The sequence below is a fragment of the Lolium rigidum genome, chromosome 6 (assembly GCF_022539505.1).
Source record: "Lolium rigidum isolate FL_2022 chromosome 6, APGP_CSIRO_Lrig_0.1, whole genome shotgun sequence".
Lineage (NCBI taxonomy): Eukaryota > Viridiplantae > Streptophyta > Magnoliopsida > Poales > Poaceae > Lolium > Lolium rigidum.
The window spans coordinates 264,735,192-264,753,023 of NC_061513.1; the positions used below are offsets into that span (position 1 = coordinate 264,735,192).

General features: G+C 46.2%; 3 protein-coding genes across 3 annotated transcripts; 2 read left to right on the top strand and 1 right to left on the bottom strand.

Moving 5' to 3' along the window:
* Positions 1–1,284: 1,284 nt before the first annotated feature.
* On the top strand, positions 1,285–5,780 carry LOC124664070. The gene is made up of 10 exons (XM_047201672.1): positions 1,285–1,504; positions 1,708–1,889; positions 2,012–2,608; positions 2,748–2,804; positions 3,195–3,534; positions 3,611–3,810; positions 4,818–4,900; positions 4,981–5,082; positions 5,354–5,540; positions 5,626–5,780. The coding sequence occupies exons 1-10, from the start codon at positions 1,285–1,287 to the stop codon at positions 5,713–5,715; spliced, it is 2,058 nt and encodes a 685-aa protein (XP_047057628.1). The 3' UTR covers positions 5,716–5,780.
* Positions 5,781–6,924: 1,144 nt separating this feature from the next.
* Positions 6,925–8,912, top strand: LOC124659886. Its single transcript, XM_047197702.1, has 2 exons — positions 6,925–7,822; positions 8,267–8,912. Exons 1-2 carry the CDS (start codon positions 6,933–6,935, stop codon positions 8,910–8,912), a joined length of 1,536 nt encoding a protein of 511 aa, XP_047053658.1. The 5' UTR covers positions 6,925–6,932.
* Positions 8,913–9,941: 1,029 nt separating this feature from the next.
* LOC124664071 (F-box/FBD/LRR-repeat protein At1g13570-like) lies at positions 9,942–11,812 on the bottom strand. Its single transcript, XM_047201673.1, has 3 exons — positions 10,793–11,812; positions 10,573–10,716; positions 9,942–10,437 (listed from the first exon to the last, which is right to left on the bottom strand). Exons 1-3 carry the CDS (start codon positions 11,810–11,812, stop codon positions 10,042–10,044), a joined length of 1,560 nt encoding a protein of 519 aa, XP_047057629.1. The 3' UTR covers positions 9,942–10,041.
* Positions 11,813–17,832: the final 6,020 nt, after the last annotated feature.

Below are 17,832 nucleotides of genomic sequence, written 5' to 3' on the forward strand. Positions count from 1 at the left end.
TCGACTGAGGCAACTGTGGTGTTGATGATGTCTTCCTCTTGTTCTCGGTGGGACGATTGGAGAGAAATTACTCCGCTTCGGCTGTGACAACTGGGGTGTCGATGATGGTCTGTTTCTTGAAAATGATGGGCAACCTCAGCCGGCTGAGGCGACTAGGGTGTTGAGGGTTTTCTCTTGTTCTCGGTGGGGCGATTGGAGGGAAATTACGTCATCAGCCTTTGATAGATGTGTTACCATAGATAATTGCTGGGGCAATTGGAGGGAAATCATCTCATCCTGGGGGCCATGGGTGCCTCGCTTGCCTGTGTTACGTACTCGCATGGGCTGGCTCACGCATGATGTCACTCGTGCTCGTTTCGATTGACTCGTTTTATCCATCCGCATGCCACCTTGATGGATCCATCCATCTCAAAAGGAAAACAAAAAGCAGCGAAGAGAGCATGCCTAAGTGCCAAACTAGCACGCTGACTATTTAATCTTGTTGATCGATATTTTTCTATCAACATGCGCTTGGTTGGAAGCTTGGAGCTAGTATGCAGTAGCCACTATGTAACAACCAGCCAAATTTCCGAATATTCTCTAATTCTCTACAAAATAAAACTATAAAAGCACTAGTGAATCTGATTAATCAGCAGGTTAATTAGCAAGAAAGTTGTCATGCCTTATGCTGTTTTTGGACACTTTGGCATCACACAACAGACAATATACATCAAAAAGGACAGGTGCATCCAGCAGAGCTCATGCAATCAATCCTGGGACGGTTATTACAACAACACATGTACATCATAAAGCTAATCAAGTGATGCTAGCGAGTCGCGCTGTAGCTTGGTGTGATTTTGTAGTTCTCCATTGAAGGATTTCTTGTAGAGTCGTATACCCTTTCTTGACTGTTCTACTCGAGTCCTGTGGGTGCAGTGTTCTACTGTTCCTTCTGGTTGCATTGTGGATTGTGAGGCAGCTCACTGTAATTTCGGCGTGGAGCTTGTGCGGTGGATCTAGTGTTTGTATGGTGCCCTTGAATTTTTATCAACCAGTTGGTGTTTGATGTGAGAGCTAGAATCAAGAAATCTTTTGATGCAACTATTACTATGGGCTTCCAAATGTCTATTGTTCAGGTTTGAGGGAGTTTGGTAATCTGGGGTTTATGGACGTGATGCTTTTGATCATACTGTTTTTTTTTTCTGTACGATCTTACTGTTAATATAATGTTGGATACATCAGTACCCTTTGGACCAATAGTTTCAAATTATGTTCACTATAGTATTCGTGTTGGTCGGTGTGATAATGGTTGTGTTTTGCATACTGTTTTTTTCTCAAAGAATGGGTACTGGAAGGAAGACTGAGACCAAGAATGTTGCAACACCAAAACAAGATCAAAGCAATACACGGCGGTATGGTGACCAATCTTTTCCGGCACGTAATCTCGGGGAAGATGAGCTAGGAGGAGTTATTTTTGGCTGCACACACCAAACGATCAATGAATGCCTCTCTAAACAGCTATTTGGTTAGTAAATTTCTTGAGCCGTATCACCTGTATGATAATTTCATTACAATGTATTTGTTGTCCTCTTACCTCTATTATAAACTTCATATGCTGACATCAGATAATGGTTGATTTCTGGAACATTAGCTTGTTCCTCATCAGTATTTTTTTTAAATGCTTATTAAGTTTGAATGCATTTTCTTGCTACCTTTGTTGCTTTATAGGTTTGCCTTCAGTTCATTTCTCCTATGTGAAGAATATTAAGCCCGGAATGCCTCTGTTTCTGTTCAATTATAGTGACAGAAAAATGCATGGCATTTTCGAGGCTGCAACTCCTGGCCAGATTGCCATTGACCAATTTGCTTGGAGTCGTGATGGTAGAACAAAGACACAATATCCTGCACAGGTATCATCATATAACAGTCAGTGTTCAATATTTTTGGCACTTTAGTATGTATGTATTAGTTTGCTATTTATAGTTTTGTAAACTGATTGTGATATGTGAGTGACTTCATTTTTGTTCTTAAGGTTCGTGTCTCCACCAAAACTCAGTGCTTACCACTTCCAGAGACCAAGTACAAAAGTGTGATTAGTGGCAATTATTATAACTTTCGCCACATCTACTTTGAGCTAGACAATGCACAAACAAGAGACCTAGTTTCTTTGTTTGTACCTGCTCATGCCCATGCTATTCCAAGAGCCCAGAACCTTTCTGGGTTTCCTGCTTCTGTTCACGCTGTTCCAAAAGAAATCGATTCTGGTCTGAAGGATGGCAATCAGTTTGGTGTTTCGTCACATTCAAATGATATGGTTCCTTACAAATCGGTCGATCGAAATGCCAACTATGGTATTGCTAGCGCAAGTAGAACATCAGAGAGCAACTTTAGTGAGAAGGCTTCTGAGCGGGATGGTTTGAATGACAGTGTGACTGAGAAAGAAATAGAATCTGTGAATGATGACCATCCACGTATCAATCCAGTTCATGATGAACAACATGGCACAATGGCTGTTTTGCAAAAGTTGCAAGAATTGTCTCTTACCAAAGATTCATCTAATGCCACCTTGGAGGGTGATGCAATTGTGAAAGACAACACATCCCTTGAGCAACGTTGTGAAAATGATGAGGTGATGTATGCTATTCTGTTACATTGATTACCTCTTGCCCTTTATTATTTACATTGTGTTTCAGATTTACAATGATACAATTTCTAGTATATTTTGTATAAACACATGTATGTAATGTTATTTCTGACATTGTATGCAGCTGCTTCAAATTATCAATGAATTAGCCAAGAAGACTGAAGCAATTTGGGAAAAGCAGGTATTGACTTCTTGTTTATGTTGAAATTTTGGGTGTAAATTGTTATCTGTTGGAGAGGAAAGTATTACTCCCTCCGATCCATATTACTTTATGCTAAAATGGATATATCTACAACTAAAATGTGTCTAGATACATCTATATTAGCATCAAGTAATACGAATCGGAGGGAGTACATAGATGAAGCTGCATTCATGATTTTTAAGCTCTTATTATTTGTATGTCCACAAAGATGTAATTTTGAGTAATTTTAAATTTTTATTGGAAGTATGAAACTGTATATGTTTTCCTTATGCTCTAGATGTGTGTGATGTTGAGTTAATTATGTCATCCATGCGTGTTCTTTATGCATCCGTTGTGCCCTCCCATCTTGATTCTGCTTTCACATTCCAGACTGAATCAGATCAAGAAAGGCTTGTATTGAGGGAAACTGTAAAGATCATGGAAACAAAAATTCAGCAACTGCAATACCAATATGAGAAATTACAATTGGAGTATTCAGCAGCACTCCTTGGTGAAAAACACAATAATGTTGAAGGGCCATCAATATTCCTAATAGGTGGTCATAATGGCTATACCTGCTTGCCATCCCTTGATTCATTTTATCCTACAATAGACAGACTAGTGCCGCTAAGGCCTATGAGCTCAGCCCGTGCATATGCTGCTGTTGCTGCATTTAATGAGCATCTCTTCGTTTTTGGTGGTGGTGACGGCGATTCGTGGTATAACACAGGTATACATTCTTCTACGTGACAAATAAATATATTTATAGCACTGCAAGTTGTTGACTGCCTGCACTGCTTTGTCAGTGGAAAGCTACAACAGGGTGAGCAATGTGTGGATAACATGCCCATGCTTGAAACAGAACAAAGGAGGTCTTGCTGGAGCTACGTTGAATGGTAAAATATTTGCTATTGGTGGGGGGAATGGGTCTCAATCTTTTTCAGAAGTTGAGATGTTTGATCCAGCGCATGGGAGTTGGATACACAGCCCGTCTCTGCAGCAAAGTGTATGGTCTCAGGTCCCTCTTAACAGTTATATTGAGTACATTGTTCTGAACTTAACTGCAACTTCGTTAACTCTGGGGCTTTATTATTGGCGTGTTCTCATTGTGATGTGCGATAAGGTTTAGGATCTACTCTCTAGGATAAAAAATGTAAGCACTTCTACGGGCCATAGAATTAAGGGTGTAGATAAATGCAAATGTTACCCTTCATTTATTCTATAACTATCTTTGTCCTCCCCAAAACAGCAAATGCTAGAGGCCACGTGTAAGTACAAGCTTGTCATTATCTCAGCCCTAAATAAGTTCTATAGGCCCAATTCTTCTTGACATTAGTGAGGGATTAAATAGGAACCACGTCAGCAGAATTGCATTGGGGGGTTTAGAAAGACTTACACTAGGATCAAATTGAATTAGCTTGCTCAAAAGGCTTGCATTTTGGATTGGATGGAGTATAAGATAGAGCAGACAAAAGAAACTCTATTGAGAAAGGCTGTTTTAAATTGCATATCTGGTATTCCTAATCGCTTAAAATCTTGTGGATTCTTCATATTTTACTAGACGATGCTTTTGTAGTAGTTCCTTGTTTACTCATCATAGATCAGTAGGACATAACTTAGTTGTTTGGGCAGTAGTGGCTAAGTTGGTTTTGGTAAGTTGTCTGCTAGTCACTAGCATGACAGGTTTTGATTCATCTGCTCTTATGTAATTTTTAGCACCAGCACAGATAGTAATGTTTTCTAATCATGATTAAATCAAACTATGCATGCCACAACATATTTCCTAGAAAGAAATTGATGGCTAATTATGATTAAATCAAACTATGCATGCCGCAAAATATTTCCTGGAAAGAAATTGATGACACTTCATGGAACCTTGATGGGAGTCTGTGGTCTTTTGTATTTTTTAACTTCTATTTTTCTGGGTGCTACATTTATCTACTCCATTATGCATTTTCCCGCAATGTTGATTTAGAACTAACAGTATTTTGTTCCACTGCCGTGTTATTCCAGCGATTTACTACTACCGCAGCTGAATTAAATGGCGCCCTATATGTAGCTGGTGGTTATGATTTCAACAAGGACTCATATTTACAGTTATGATCTCTCTACAGTCTTTTTTCGTGATTATAACATTTGAACCTGCAAACTGAATGAAGGATTGTAATGCCCACAGATCATTGGAAAGGTATGATCCAAGGGAGGGTTGCTGGACCCAGCTTACAAGCATGAAAACAAAAAGAGCGTGCCACTCTGTTGCTGTCTTGGGAGAAACCCTGTGAGCCCCCCCCTCTCTTCCCTCACTTTCTCTTAGGCCATGTGATCAAGGCCCTAACCAATATAATACCCCCTCTCTACTATTTAGTGTCTAGATACACAAATTTTAACAAAGTTGAGACATGTTTAATGGGATGGAGGGAATAGTTAGCAATAGCTGAATCCTTGCATTCGGTCAGGCAATTAGATGTTACTATAAGTATATTATTACTGGACGTTTCTTCAGACATGCTCTGCAGTATAGATTTACTTACAGTGAACATATGTTTCAGATGTGCTCTGGGAGGGTATGATGGAAACCAGATGGTTTCCACCGTAGAGATCTTTGACCCTCGTGCGAATTCGTGGAGGATCAGCAGCCCATTCAGCATCCCAAGAGGATATGGGTGTGCGGTGACAGTGAACGATAATGTTTACCTCATCGGTGGGATCAATGCCGATGCAGAAAGTGTTGAAACTGTACGGTTTTTGGCAGCTTACTCCACATCACTGACATTTCTTCTGTCTGTTCAAGTCACTCATTTCCTTTTGTTTGATTTCACAGGTGGAAGTTTACAACGAGAAGCAAGGCTGGTCTATCCCTGGTTACAAGGCGATAGGGCAGAGGAGGTTTGCCTCTGCTATTGCCTTTTGACAGGGCTGCAGACCCATTATACTGCCCACATTTTTTGCCAGAGCTATACGGACCCGCACTTCAATTGGCCGTGGGTTCTGTACAGTGTGACATGCCAGTCTCAAACCCTCTTCTTGAAACAGCCACTGGGGGTATGAGAATTTTTTTGCCGCTCTGTACAGACGGAGCTCTAGCCCATCAGTCTGGTGCTTCTCTGACTCACCATAGACTAGATCAGTCGGTAACAGAAGGTATTGACACCAGTAGTCCACCTTGATGGAGCCTGGACATGACAAATCGAGCTGTTCACTGTTCATGAGTGGCTGACTCCAAAACTAACTCATCGGACTGGTTTTGACAGCCGAAGCAACATGTGTTGGTCTGTTCTTGCTGGAATTGCCCGGTAGTTTGTGGCATGTTTGGAATGATGGACTATTCCATTCCATTTTCTTGTGATAATGTGTTCTTCCCCTTTGTGCCATATAGTCCTGATCAGTTTGGGGGGAATCTGGACTCTGGGACAGCATGGTGTATGGGTGATAGCGAACTGAATGCAACGTTGCTAAGCGAAGAATATGGTCCTAACTCTAAGGCCCTAACCTGCAGACCTGCCTAACTGTCTATTGTAGGGGCAAAATCTTTGGCACAAGCTTCAGCAACAAGTCACATTGCAAGATATCTAGTTCAGTATTCCCCTCATCATGCAAAGTACATGGTCGGAATAGCAAACCGGCTGAGCATTTCTAAATGCTCATTATAGTGCACATGGGAAGAATATGAATTTGGGCAACCAAATGGTAGACTAAAAATATACACGCCATCAGCCGTAAGTTGAAGACAAGAGTAACTAGTGTATGTAACGTGAATGGAGTTGATAAAGTTTTGTAGCTTCACGAAAGTACAGAATGAGATTCCTATGGTTCCGATTTCCGAATGCCAAACGACAGCACAAGTTTCCCAAACAGTACCCCATGGGCATCAGGTCACCAACTTGAGTTTGAAATGTGCACTGCATGGAAGCATAAAGGGAGATTCGTCAGGTCCCTTTTAGCAGCAGATAATTTTCCAACCGAGAATCTGCTTTACCCGAAACTTTGCCGTGCCTCATTGGACTCAATCATCTACGATAACCGGAGTTTTATCTGATGTACCGTTGCATCTTTTCTCTCTTTAAAATCACTGGATACCACTCCCATCATCGATCACACCACCAGCTTAAGCGTCCTCCAAAAATCAGAATGGCTCGCAACTTCGTGCCTGATGCATGGGGTTGGATCACCACCCTACCCCAATTCTCCCAATGGCGCACCAGCACCATGTCCCTCTGCATCTGCGCCACGTCCTCGGCATCAGCATCATCCCAGCCGCCGTCGATGAGCCTCTCGGTCGTCAAAACGCCTCCCACCAAGCCTTCCTACTTGACCTTCTCCATCTCTGCAAACTACCGCGAGCCGATTTCTCTCTGGACTTCAAAACCAGTCCACCTGAAGATGAAGGCGCAGCCATCCCTCGACGAGCAGGACACGGTGCAGCTCTTCGTCGACGTCGTGAACCAGGTGCTGCGGTACGGGCCCGACAGCAACAGCAGCAAACCTCCCTTCCGGTTCCCCGGCGCGCAACACCTCCATGGCGGCAGCTTCGGCGACGCATTCAACATCGCCTTCCTCTCCCTCGCCTTCCTGGTCTGCACCTACGAGGCTCCCCGCGACCTCCGCCGCGGTTGCCTTGACTCGCTGAGGGCCCAGCTGACCGGCCCCAGGTGCAGGGGCGCCGCGAAGACCCTTGTCTGGATGCTCGGCGCGAACCTCGAGGACCAGTGGATGCGGACGATGAACCTCGCGGTGACCAACTGGATCGTCGAGCTGCGGTCGTCGTCCTCGCGTCCCATGCCCGGGGCGCTGTTACCGCTGTTCTCGTACGCGCTCCAGGCCAGCGGGCTCTGGAAGGTCCAGCTGTACTGCCCGGTGATTGCCATGGGCATGGAGGATCCTGGGGCGGCGGCGACGCAGGACGAGCGCCTTCTCTTCTCGCTCACTTACCAGCAGCTTGAAGGTGTGGTCCAGCTCGCCTACAGAACTGTCAGAAAAGAGAAATGGGTTGATGTTGAGGTAAAGGTGGATAACATAAGGTCAGTGGTTTTCATATAATCTTGATTCTCTTTCTTACATCAACTATTTGAACTCCTGTAAATTCTCAGCAGAGATCCTTCAGTATTTAGGTAGCGGGAAATCAGTAGGGAGATCCACTAAATTTTAATGGTTATTTTCTTCAAAGGTTTAGCTAGCAGTTGAGGTCTTTGATGAGTGAACAATCTTGTTGATGCCAACAGTAAGGTTTCATGGAAATGTCTGAAAATTCAAAAGTTTTTGACTCTTGCGTTAATTACATGTCACTGTGAGTAAAGGTCAGCTTGATCTACTTAACATGGAAATGTCTAGAAATTCAAAAGCATGTTGCACCCTGACAATTGTATTGTTTCACAACAAACTACCAACCGTACAAAAGAAACCCAAATTCACCATGTATGTGTAGTCCAAAACAAGAACAGCACTTACCGCAGCGTTGATCTCAGGTGTGACGTGGACTCTTTGGTCTCCGAGACCCTCATGGCAGAGCGAGGGTATGGTTCTGAAGAAAAACATTTCCCTTCTCGCGTCATGCTGCAGATCACACCAATGCAGCAAACAGACATACTATCCGTCTCCATCAGCAAGTCCTCTGACAACCCGACCCACGAGTATGGCTTCGACAAGGGCATCGAGGCTGCGTTCGACCCCCCGAACTCGTTCGGTCTCAAAGCCTCCGTCGCCGAGAGCCTCACACTCTCCATGAAACCCTGGAAGTTTGAGCAGTCAGCGCACGGGAACACCGCCACCCTGAACTGGTTCCTCCACGATGGCACCAACGGGAGGGAGGTCAGCTCCTCGAAGCCTTCCAAGCTCTCGCTGCTCCAGCCCAGGGCCTGGTTCCGCGACAGGTACTCCAATGCATACCGCCCGTTCACGAAGCAGGGCGGCGTCGTCTTCGCCCGCGACGAATATGGAGACAGTGTCAGCTGGAAGGTCTGTGCCGGAGCATTGGGCAAGACTATGGACTGGGATATCAGGGGATGGATCTGGCTGACCTACTGGCCTAACAAGCAGAGGACCTCGCATAGTGAGACGAGATTGGTTGAATTCAGGGAATGTTTGCAGCTCCCACTTGCAAAGTTTCCGTAGTTTCTCTGTGCTGTTCTGAATAATCTGTATAGTCGTATGTATGCATGTAAGACAGTAAGAGTTGTAAATAAATAAGTTTATTGTATTGTAGTTTTGCTATACTTATTTTGAATGATATATATAGTGGTGTTAATGCATGCACCTCTGAAACAAAGGCATAAATAGGTCCAATAGGCCTAACTTGTTTGTCTCTGAAGCTCTGCAACAAGTCGTTCTAATTAATACGTAAAATAGCCTCTTAGCAAACCTCCAACAGAAAGGTGAATGGAGAGTACTAAATAATCCAACTCTTTTAGTGAAAAAAAACAAGGACATAAAAGGCAATAATATTACCCAAGTACTTCTTCAGACAAAAAAGTATTCTTTTTATTATGAGCAATTTGCATCAGGCTGAAATTCAGAGTTAAGCATTGTGTCTCTTATAACATTGAAAAAATAATAGTAGTGCGGGCTAGTAAGAACACTATGAAAATTCAGAAACAGTAGCACATGAAGAAATCATGGAAACACAAAAGATCAAGAAGCCAACACTGTAAAACAAGGCAATGACATAACAAACATTGCGCAACATGAAAATTCCAGTACCTAATAGTGTACTCTAGAGGACAGTAGTACACCTCTCTGCAGACAAGATCTGAATTAATCAAAGTAGCTGGCCAAATATCATAATAGAACAAGCAGTAAACATACAGAGCACAGGTGCCAATTAACATTTTGCCACACATGGTAAACCATGACACACAATCCACATCCAATAAATAATGCTTTACATGGAACAAATATATCATAAAAGATGCTAAAGGAAATTGATAACAGTAAGCAACGCATGATTAATCTCAAATATCAGTTTCTGATGGCCCAGCAGCATCAAGCCAGCTTCATATTTAGCAGGAGTTATGTGATGTAACATGATTAACATCAGGCAAAAGCTACATAGTAAAAGAGGGAACAACATGGGACACTGATGAAGTAGTTCATATCTCATCAACACTTGAAACTCATCAACACTTGAGTGTAGTCATCCTATTAGAACAAAAATACCCTACAGAGTCTTGAAAGAACACTGAACGAACAGAACAGAGCCTTTCATGTAGATACTTCAACAGAGCACTAACCATTTCCATGGAAACTAAGCTCGGACGATGAAGGCGAAAGGGTCCCTCACAGAGAAATTAGATCCTCTTTTAAAGCTCTGTAACTCAAGTGGCTCTTCTCCTTCAGCATACGCTCCCTCAGATAGCAGAAGTGAGCAGCATGTACTGGCCCATTTTGCAGAGAACAGAGGCTCTAATTTGGAGTTGGCCTCGGTCACGGATGTGAAGGTTCGTTTGGGATACACAATCACCAGCTTCGTCAGCATCGGCGCATTCTCCAGGATGAACTGGAGGAAGGAAAGCTCACTCTGATACCCATGAAAATTATGGAACATCATCAGCTTAATGTGTGATTGGACGCATTCGATGGCACCGGCATCCTTCCAGAACTCGAGGTTGAGCTTGCCAGTGGGCTCAGCAGTTTTCTTGGACTGTAATTTGATTAAATCAAGCAAATTTCAGAGATTGGTTGATGGTGTAGCAGTAGCAGCAGTATGTATGTATGATGCTAGTGCATGCTGAATATGCAAAATTATTGCCAAGTGAAGTGAGGGTCTCACTCTCACCTCAATATGCAGCCTCTCAACAGAGGGAAAGCATCTGAGAAAGGCAGGCAGCAGCTTCACATCGTCGCCAATGCCGAAACGCACTCTTAAGCCAAGGATCTTCACAGTTGGGACCATGGTGGTTGGACTCGCCCTTGTCTCAGCCTGAAAGATTTCACACACTGGCATCGGTCATGTGCGCAAGAATCGGAAAATCGAGACACGGGATTGATTAGATAACCTTGATGACGGTGTTACCGATCTCCAGCGTGTGGAATTCCGGCTCCAAGTAGCCAAGTATGCTTAGCGCGGGAGCAGGGGCAATCTTGATCCTCATGTTCGATCTTTCTTTGGCCATCACTGACCAGACAATGAGACGCTCGAGGTGCGGCGCATACGCCAGGAGGATGTCCAGATCGGTGGCTACGACGACCTGCACGCACCGGAGGCTGCGGCTGACGATGCGGAGGCGCTCGGTGAACAAGTTGGCCTGGATACAAAGGATCTCCAGCGCGGGGCTCCTGGCGAGGATGAAGTCCATGTCCGGGCCGAAGATGACAACGGTGCAGAGGCCGAGCTCGCGGAGGTTGGGGAAGGACACCGTGCTTTGGAGGCCGGCCGTGTCGGGGAACTTGAAGAAGCCGAGGTAGAGGCGGGTAAGGGCGGGCATCCCGAAGAGGGCGGCGGGGAGGTCGAGGGCGAGCGGGAAGGGGCGGTTGACGAGGACGAGGTCCTGGACGCCCTTGACGGCGAGGGTCTGGAGCCAGCGCGCGAGCAGGCTGGGGAACTCGGCCATGTAGCTGCAGGTGAGGTGGGCGCAGCGGAAGGGCCCCGGGTGCGCGGCGAGGACGCGGGACACATTGGCGGTGACGCGGCGCGCCTCCGTGCGCGCGACCTCCCCCGCCGAGGCGGCGGCGGGGGCGAGGAAGTGGGAGTCGACGAGGACGAGCGGGGCTCTGCGCCAGAGCTCGCGCCAGCGCGTGGCGAGCACGGCGGTGCGCGCGGCGTCCTTGTCGGGGAGGCGGGAGACGATGTTGCGGAGGAGCGCGTAGGGGAGGGCGCTGACGCGGTCGACGTCGTCGTTGGGGAGGAAGGCGCGGAGGGTGGCGCGGCGGGAGACGGGCGGGTCGGGGAGGACGAGGTGGATGTAGCCGAGGATGCGGCCGACGAGCGCCTCTTGGTCCTGCGGGTCCTCGCCGCGGACCCGTAAGAGTGCCTCCGTGACGCGGTCCATGGGGACGGGCGGCGCAGGGGAGCCCATGGCCGCCGCCGCCGACGAGGAGGTTCTTGGGGATTTGGGGTTTTGAGCGCCTGAGAAAAGAATGCGCTTTTTTGGTTGGGAGAAAGGAGACGAGTAGTGGTTGGACAGTCAGGTGTCAGGGTCAAGCTGTGTAGCTCGTTGGTAGGACCATGAGTCAGCACTCAGCACTGGATCATACCAAGTCCCATTTGCTCTGTACATTTCGTGCAATGGCCACTTAATTTTTGAACTTCAAATATCGCATCAAGTTTTAATGAATTAAAATCTCTAACAAATGACCTAAATATGGGCTAGGTGATGTAAAAGCTGATTTTTTACATCACATGTGCCCGAAAATGTTGTTTCAACATATGATGGTGACATATATGGTGATGTAGAGAACTGGGTGCTAACCGTAGCAAAGCTTGCGAGTGCACAGTCAGCCCCCGAGTTTAAGTCTTAAGGTAGACAGAATTAAACGGGGTGTTATCAGGCGCTTATAATTTCGCTGCTGGTGAAATTTCATCATCTTTCTAACAATATATAGCCAAATGAGGGAATCTTTCCCGTTGGTCAACATTTATATGGCGATGTAAAAAAATTACATCATGATGTATAACTTGGCCCAAGTGATCTAAATATACATCACCAGGGTGGTGATGTATCCTATTTTTCATCGTCCTGCATAGCCCAGCCGCAAGGGAGGGAGGTGGCCGGTTGGGCCCTACAAGGCCCATGCCCCCTCCCACCCCCCATCCCACACACACAAAATCCCATGGGGGTGGCCGGCCACTTAATGGGATCTCCTCCGGGAGGAGCCCAGTAAGGTGGGTTGCATCTTTTTATTATTAAATAAATATATAATTAATATCAGTTCACTTAATTATATGACATAATCGGAGCTAACACTCTCTTCAAAAAGAGAGAATCACATCAAGTGACTTTGGTATTGACCATCACAGTAGCCAGATTGACTTCATCCTCTCAAAGAGAGAAGACAGGAGTGTGTGCCTAGATTGTAAGGTGATACCTGGAGGCTGGAGAGAGTGTTGTCCATCAGCATAAGCTTGTGGTGGTTGACTTCCGCTTTCGACTTCGTGTCCAGCGGGATAAGCGTGCGAAAGTCGCTAGAACGAGTGGTGGAAGCTCAAGAGGGAGGTAGCTCAGACATTCAAGGAGAGGGTCATTAAGGAGGGCCCTTGGGAGGAAGGAGGTGATGTGGACAACATGTGGATGAAGATGGCGACTTGTATTCGTAAGGTGGCCTCAGAGGAGTTTGGAGTGTCCAGGGAAAGTAGAAGCGAAGTTAGGGATACCTGGTGGTGGAACACTGATGTCCAGAAGGCTATTAATGAGAAGAAAGATTGTTTTAGACGCGTGTACCTGGATAGGAGTGCAGATAACATGGAGAAGTACAAGATGGCAAAGAAGGCCGCAAAGCGAGATGTGAGTGAAGCAAAGGGTCGGGCGTATGAGGACCTATACCAGCGGTTAGGCACAAAGGAAGGCAAAAAGGACATCTATAGGATGGCCAAGATCCGAGAGAGGAATACGAAGGATGTTGACCAAGTCAAATGCATCAAGGACGGAGCAGACCGGCTCCTGGTGAAGGACAAGGAGATTAAGCATAGATGGCGGGAGTACTTCGATGGGCTGTTCAATGGGGAGACTGAGAGCTCTACCATTGAACAGGACAACTCCTTTGATGATACCAGTAGGCGTTTTGTGCGGCGAATCTAGGAGTCTGAAGTCAAGGAGGCATTGAGAAGGATGAAGGGAGGCAAGGCAATGGGCCCTGATTGTATTCCCATTGAGGTGTGGAGAGGCCTCGGAGACATAGCAATATTATGGCTAACTAAGCTCTTCAACTCCATTTTTCGGACAAACAAGATGCTAGAAGAATGGAGACGCATTATATTAGTACCAATCTTCAAGAACAAAGGGGATGTTCAGAGTTGTACTAACTACCGTGGAATTAAGCTTATGAGAAGCTATGGGAGAGAGTCATTGAGCACCGTTTAAGACGAATGACAAGCGAGGCCAAAAATCAGTTTGGTTTCATGCGTGGGAGGTTGACCATGGAAGCCATCTTCTTGGTACGACAACTCATGGAGAGATACAAGGAGCAAAAGAAGGACCTGCATATAGTGTTCATAGACTTGGGGAAGGCCTACGATAAGATACCTCGACACGTCATGTGGTGGGCCTTGGAGAAACACAAAGTCCCAGCAAAGTACATCACCCTCATCAAGGACATGTACGATAATATTGTGACAAGTGTTCAAACAAGAGATGGCGATACCGATGACTTTCCGATTAAAATAAGACTACACGAAGGGTCATCTTTGAGCCCTTATCTATTTTATTTGGTGATGGATGAGGTCACAAGGGATATACAAGGAGATATACCATGGTGTATGCTCTTTGCGGATGATGTGGTCCTAATCGATGATAGTCGAACGGGGGTCAATAGGAAGTTAGAACTATGGAGACAAACCTTGGAATCGAAAGGTTTTAGACTTAGTAGAAGTTAAACAGAGTACATGATGTGTGGTTTTAGTACTACTAGGCACGAAGAGGAGGAGGTTAGCCTGGATGGCAGGTGGTGCCTCAGAAGGACACATTTCGATACTTGGGGTCAATCCTGCACAAGGATGGGGATATTGATGAAGATGTGAACCATCGGATCAAAGCCGGATGGATGAAGTGGCGCCAAGCCTCTGGCATTCTTTATGATAAGAGAGTGCCACAAAATCTAAAAGGCAAGTTCTATAGGACGGCGGTTCGACCCGCAATGTTGTACGGCGTTGAGTGTTGGCCGACTGAAAGGCGGCATGTTCAACAGTTAGGTGTGGCGGAGATGTGCATGTTGAGATGGATGTGTGGCCACACGAGGAAGGATCGAATCCGGAATGATGATATACGAGGTAGAGTTGGGGTAGCACTGATTGCAGAGAAGCTTGTCCAACATCGTCTAAGATGGTTTGGGCATATTCAGCGCATGCCTCCAGAAGCTCCGGTGCATAGTGGACGGCTAAAGTGTGCTGATAATGTCAAGAGAGAACGGGGTAGACCAAACTTGACATGGGAGGACTACGTAAAGAGAGATTTGAAGAACTGGAGTATCACAAAAGAACTAGCCATGGAAAGAGCCACGTGGAAGCTTGCTATCCATGTGCCAGAACCATGAGTTGGTTACAAGATCTTATGGGCTTCGCCTCTAGCCTACACCAACTTGTCTAGGAATAAAGGCTTTGTTGTTGTTGTACTTAATTAATACATAATACACATTATTTAATTCCTTGTGATCCGAGGCACCTCTCGAACCACTCTGAACATCTTGGAATTCTCTCGGAACCCTTTCAGGTTCTCTCTTCTCTATCCTCCGGTGTTTTCAATGAATCCAAAACAATCTTAAGTTTCGTTGAATCCTTAAGTATGTTTCCCTACGGTTCGAGAACGACACAGACATGATCGAGACGCCTCTCCGATCAATGATCACCGGGGTGTCTTAGAGAACAATAATGACCCATGTGTATTCTACGAAGATGTGATCATCGTTTGAACCGCAAACATCGATTCCTATTCCCTTTGTTACTTCGATACTAGACTTGTCCGAGATGTGATCATTGGTATCATCATATACCTAATTCGATCTCGTTACCGACAAGGTTATTCAACGTGTTCCCGTGTGATTCCATCCTCATGACCTAGCATTGTGTTGCAACTTGGATGTACTCTCACCGAATGGGCCCTCAGTATCTTCCGTCACACGGATGAACAAATCATGTTATTGACACATACACCTCAACCCATCTCTTTGGAATACCTCAAAAGCACCTTTATGACCACCCTGTTATGGTGTGGCGGTTGATGATGTCTAAGCAGCCGCCGGTGATAGTGATTAGGTATGGTCTCATGATCTAATGATTAGGTCACAACATTTATGATGCAGCCCCGCTCAAGGACGACACTACATCATGGCCAGCTTATCCCCTAAGTGGAACGAGGACTCGAGCCCGAGTCAAAACTATACATGACAAGGTGAACTCTCTCCTCTCTACACGAGAACACGACACAACCTTGGACGGATTGCTACCTCATACCGATGTTTATGTATCACTAGGTACCAATCTCGTCAAGGATCCGAAGGGAGCGTCAAGGAGCCAAGGAGAGGGAAGCCACATGGTACAAGGAAGAAGAGGAGAAGACCAAGGAATAAGAGAAGGAGAGCTACGAAGAGAGGAGGAGGAAGTCGAGCCGGTCATACCGGCCCCCAGGGCCGGTCAGATCGGCCACTGCCTCCAACACAGCGTCAAGCCTCCTTTCGGTGAAGCAGGAGGTCGAGCCGGTATGACCGGCCAGGCCAGGCCAGCCGGTACGGTCATACCAGGCCAGGCTCACAAGACCCGCAGCGACTCCAGGAGCCCGAGCCGGTCATACCGGGCCCCATGGCCGGTCTGACCGGGTGGACCCTGACCAGAACTCATCTAAGCCATCTTGGTCATCTATTTAGTCATCTATGGTTAAGTCATCTTATTTGTAATGCCCCTTTTACCCCTTGGACAAATCTGGGCTATATGTACCTCTCTCCCCACCTCAATTAGGGTTAGACAAGATTTGAGGATTATTACTTGAGCTTTGTCTCCCTAGAACTATGTTATTTGTATCAAGGCACTCTTGAGGGATTCTACTCTTCATGGATGATTCAAGGCTTCCCCCTCTTTCATCCAAGTTCTAGTTTGGATCTCCATCACCAATCTCCAACTTCTTGGATTCTACCCAAGGGTCTCTCTAAGAACTGGTTCGTTGCATGGAAAACAAAAAAATTCTACCGCAAAGACGAATAAATCCAAGATCTAATCTATGGAAAAGCCAAGATCTAATCTATGAGATCGGAGCAACGAGATATATGTGAGACTAACCCTCGAAGATTCCAAAGCCTACGAGATCAGATCTCGTTGTTGATGTAGTCGATCGTCCCGGTGCTGCAATCCGGCAGCACTTCCGTACTCGGTCGCGCGTACGGTGTCGATGAAGCCCGTCCTATCCCCGTTCCAGCGGGCAGCGGAGGTGTGGTAGATCTCCACGGAATCTCAGCAGCACGACGGCGTGGTGGTGGTGGTGGAGAAGAAAAACTGTAGGGCTTCGCCTAAGCCGGAGCAGTGTATGGACGAGGAAGAGAGGGGGCGACCAGGGTTTGGTGAAGGGGTGTGGTGGCCGGCCACCCCCTCCCCTATTTATATAGGGGGGGGGGGTCGGCCTAGGGTTTCCCCCTGGCCCCACCTCTTCCTTGGCCGGCGCATGGGGGGATTTCTTCCCCCTCAAGCCTTCCCCTTTATCTCTTCATTTAAACACTTTAATTTGGAGATAGATTTTATCTCTAGATTTAAACCATTTAAATTAGAGATAGATCTTATCTCTAGGGGTGGGCCATCCTGGGCCCACATGTCATAGTGGGCAGGACCCACCATGCCATGTGGCGCCTATGTGGCCCCTCCCGGGGTGGTGGGCCCACTTGTGACCCTCTAGAACCTTCTAGAAGCTCCGGTCAAAAACACCAAAACTTTCCTGAACCCCGGAAAGTGACTTCCCATATATGAATTTTATTCTCCGGACCATTCCGGACCTCCTCGTGATCTCTTGGATCCCATCCGAGACTCCGAACAAACTTCGGTCTCCATCTCATATTCCGAATCTACTTATGCGACATCGAACCTTAAGCGCGTCACCCTACGGTTCGTGAACTATGCAGACATGGTCGAGACTCCTCTCCGACCAATAACCAATAGCGGGATCTGGAGATCCATAATGGCTCCCACACATTCAACGATAACCTAGTGATCGATTGAACCATTTACATACAATACTGATTCCCTTTGTCACGCAATACTTTACTTGTCCGAGGTTCGATCATCGGTATCACCATACCTAGTTCAACCTCGTTATCGACAAGTACTCTTTACTCGTACTGTGGTATGTCATCTCTTGTGACCCAGTCACATGCTTGCAAGCTAATTAGACAACATTCCACCGAGAGG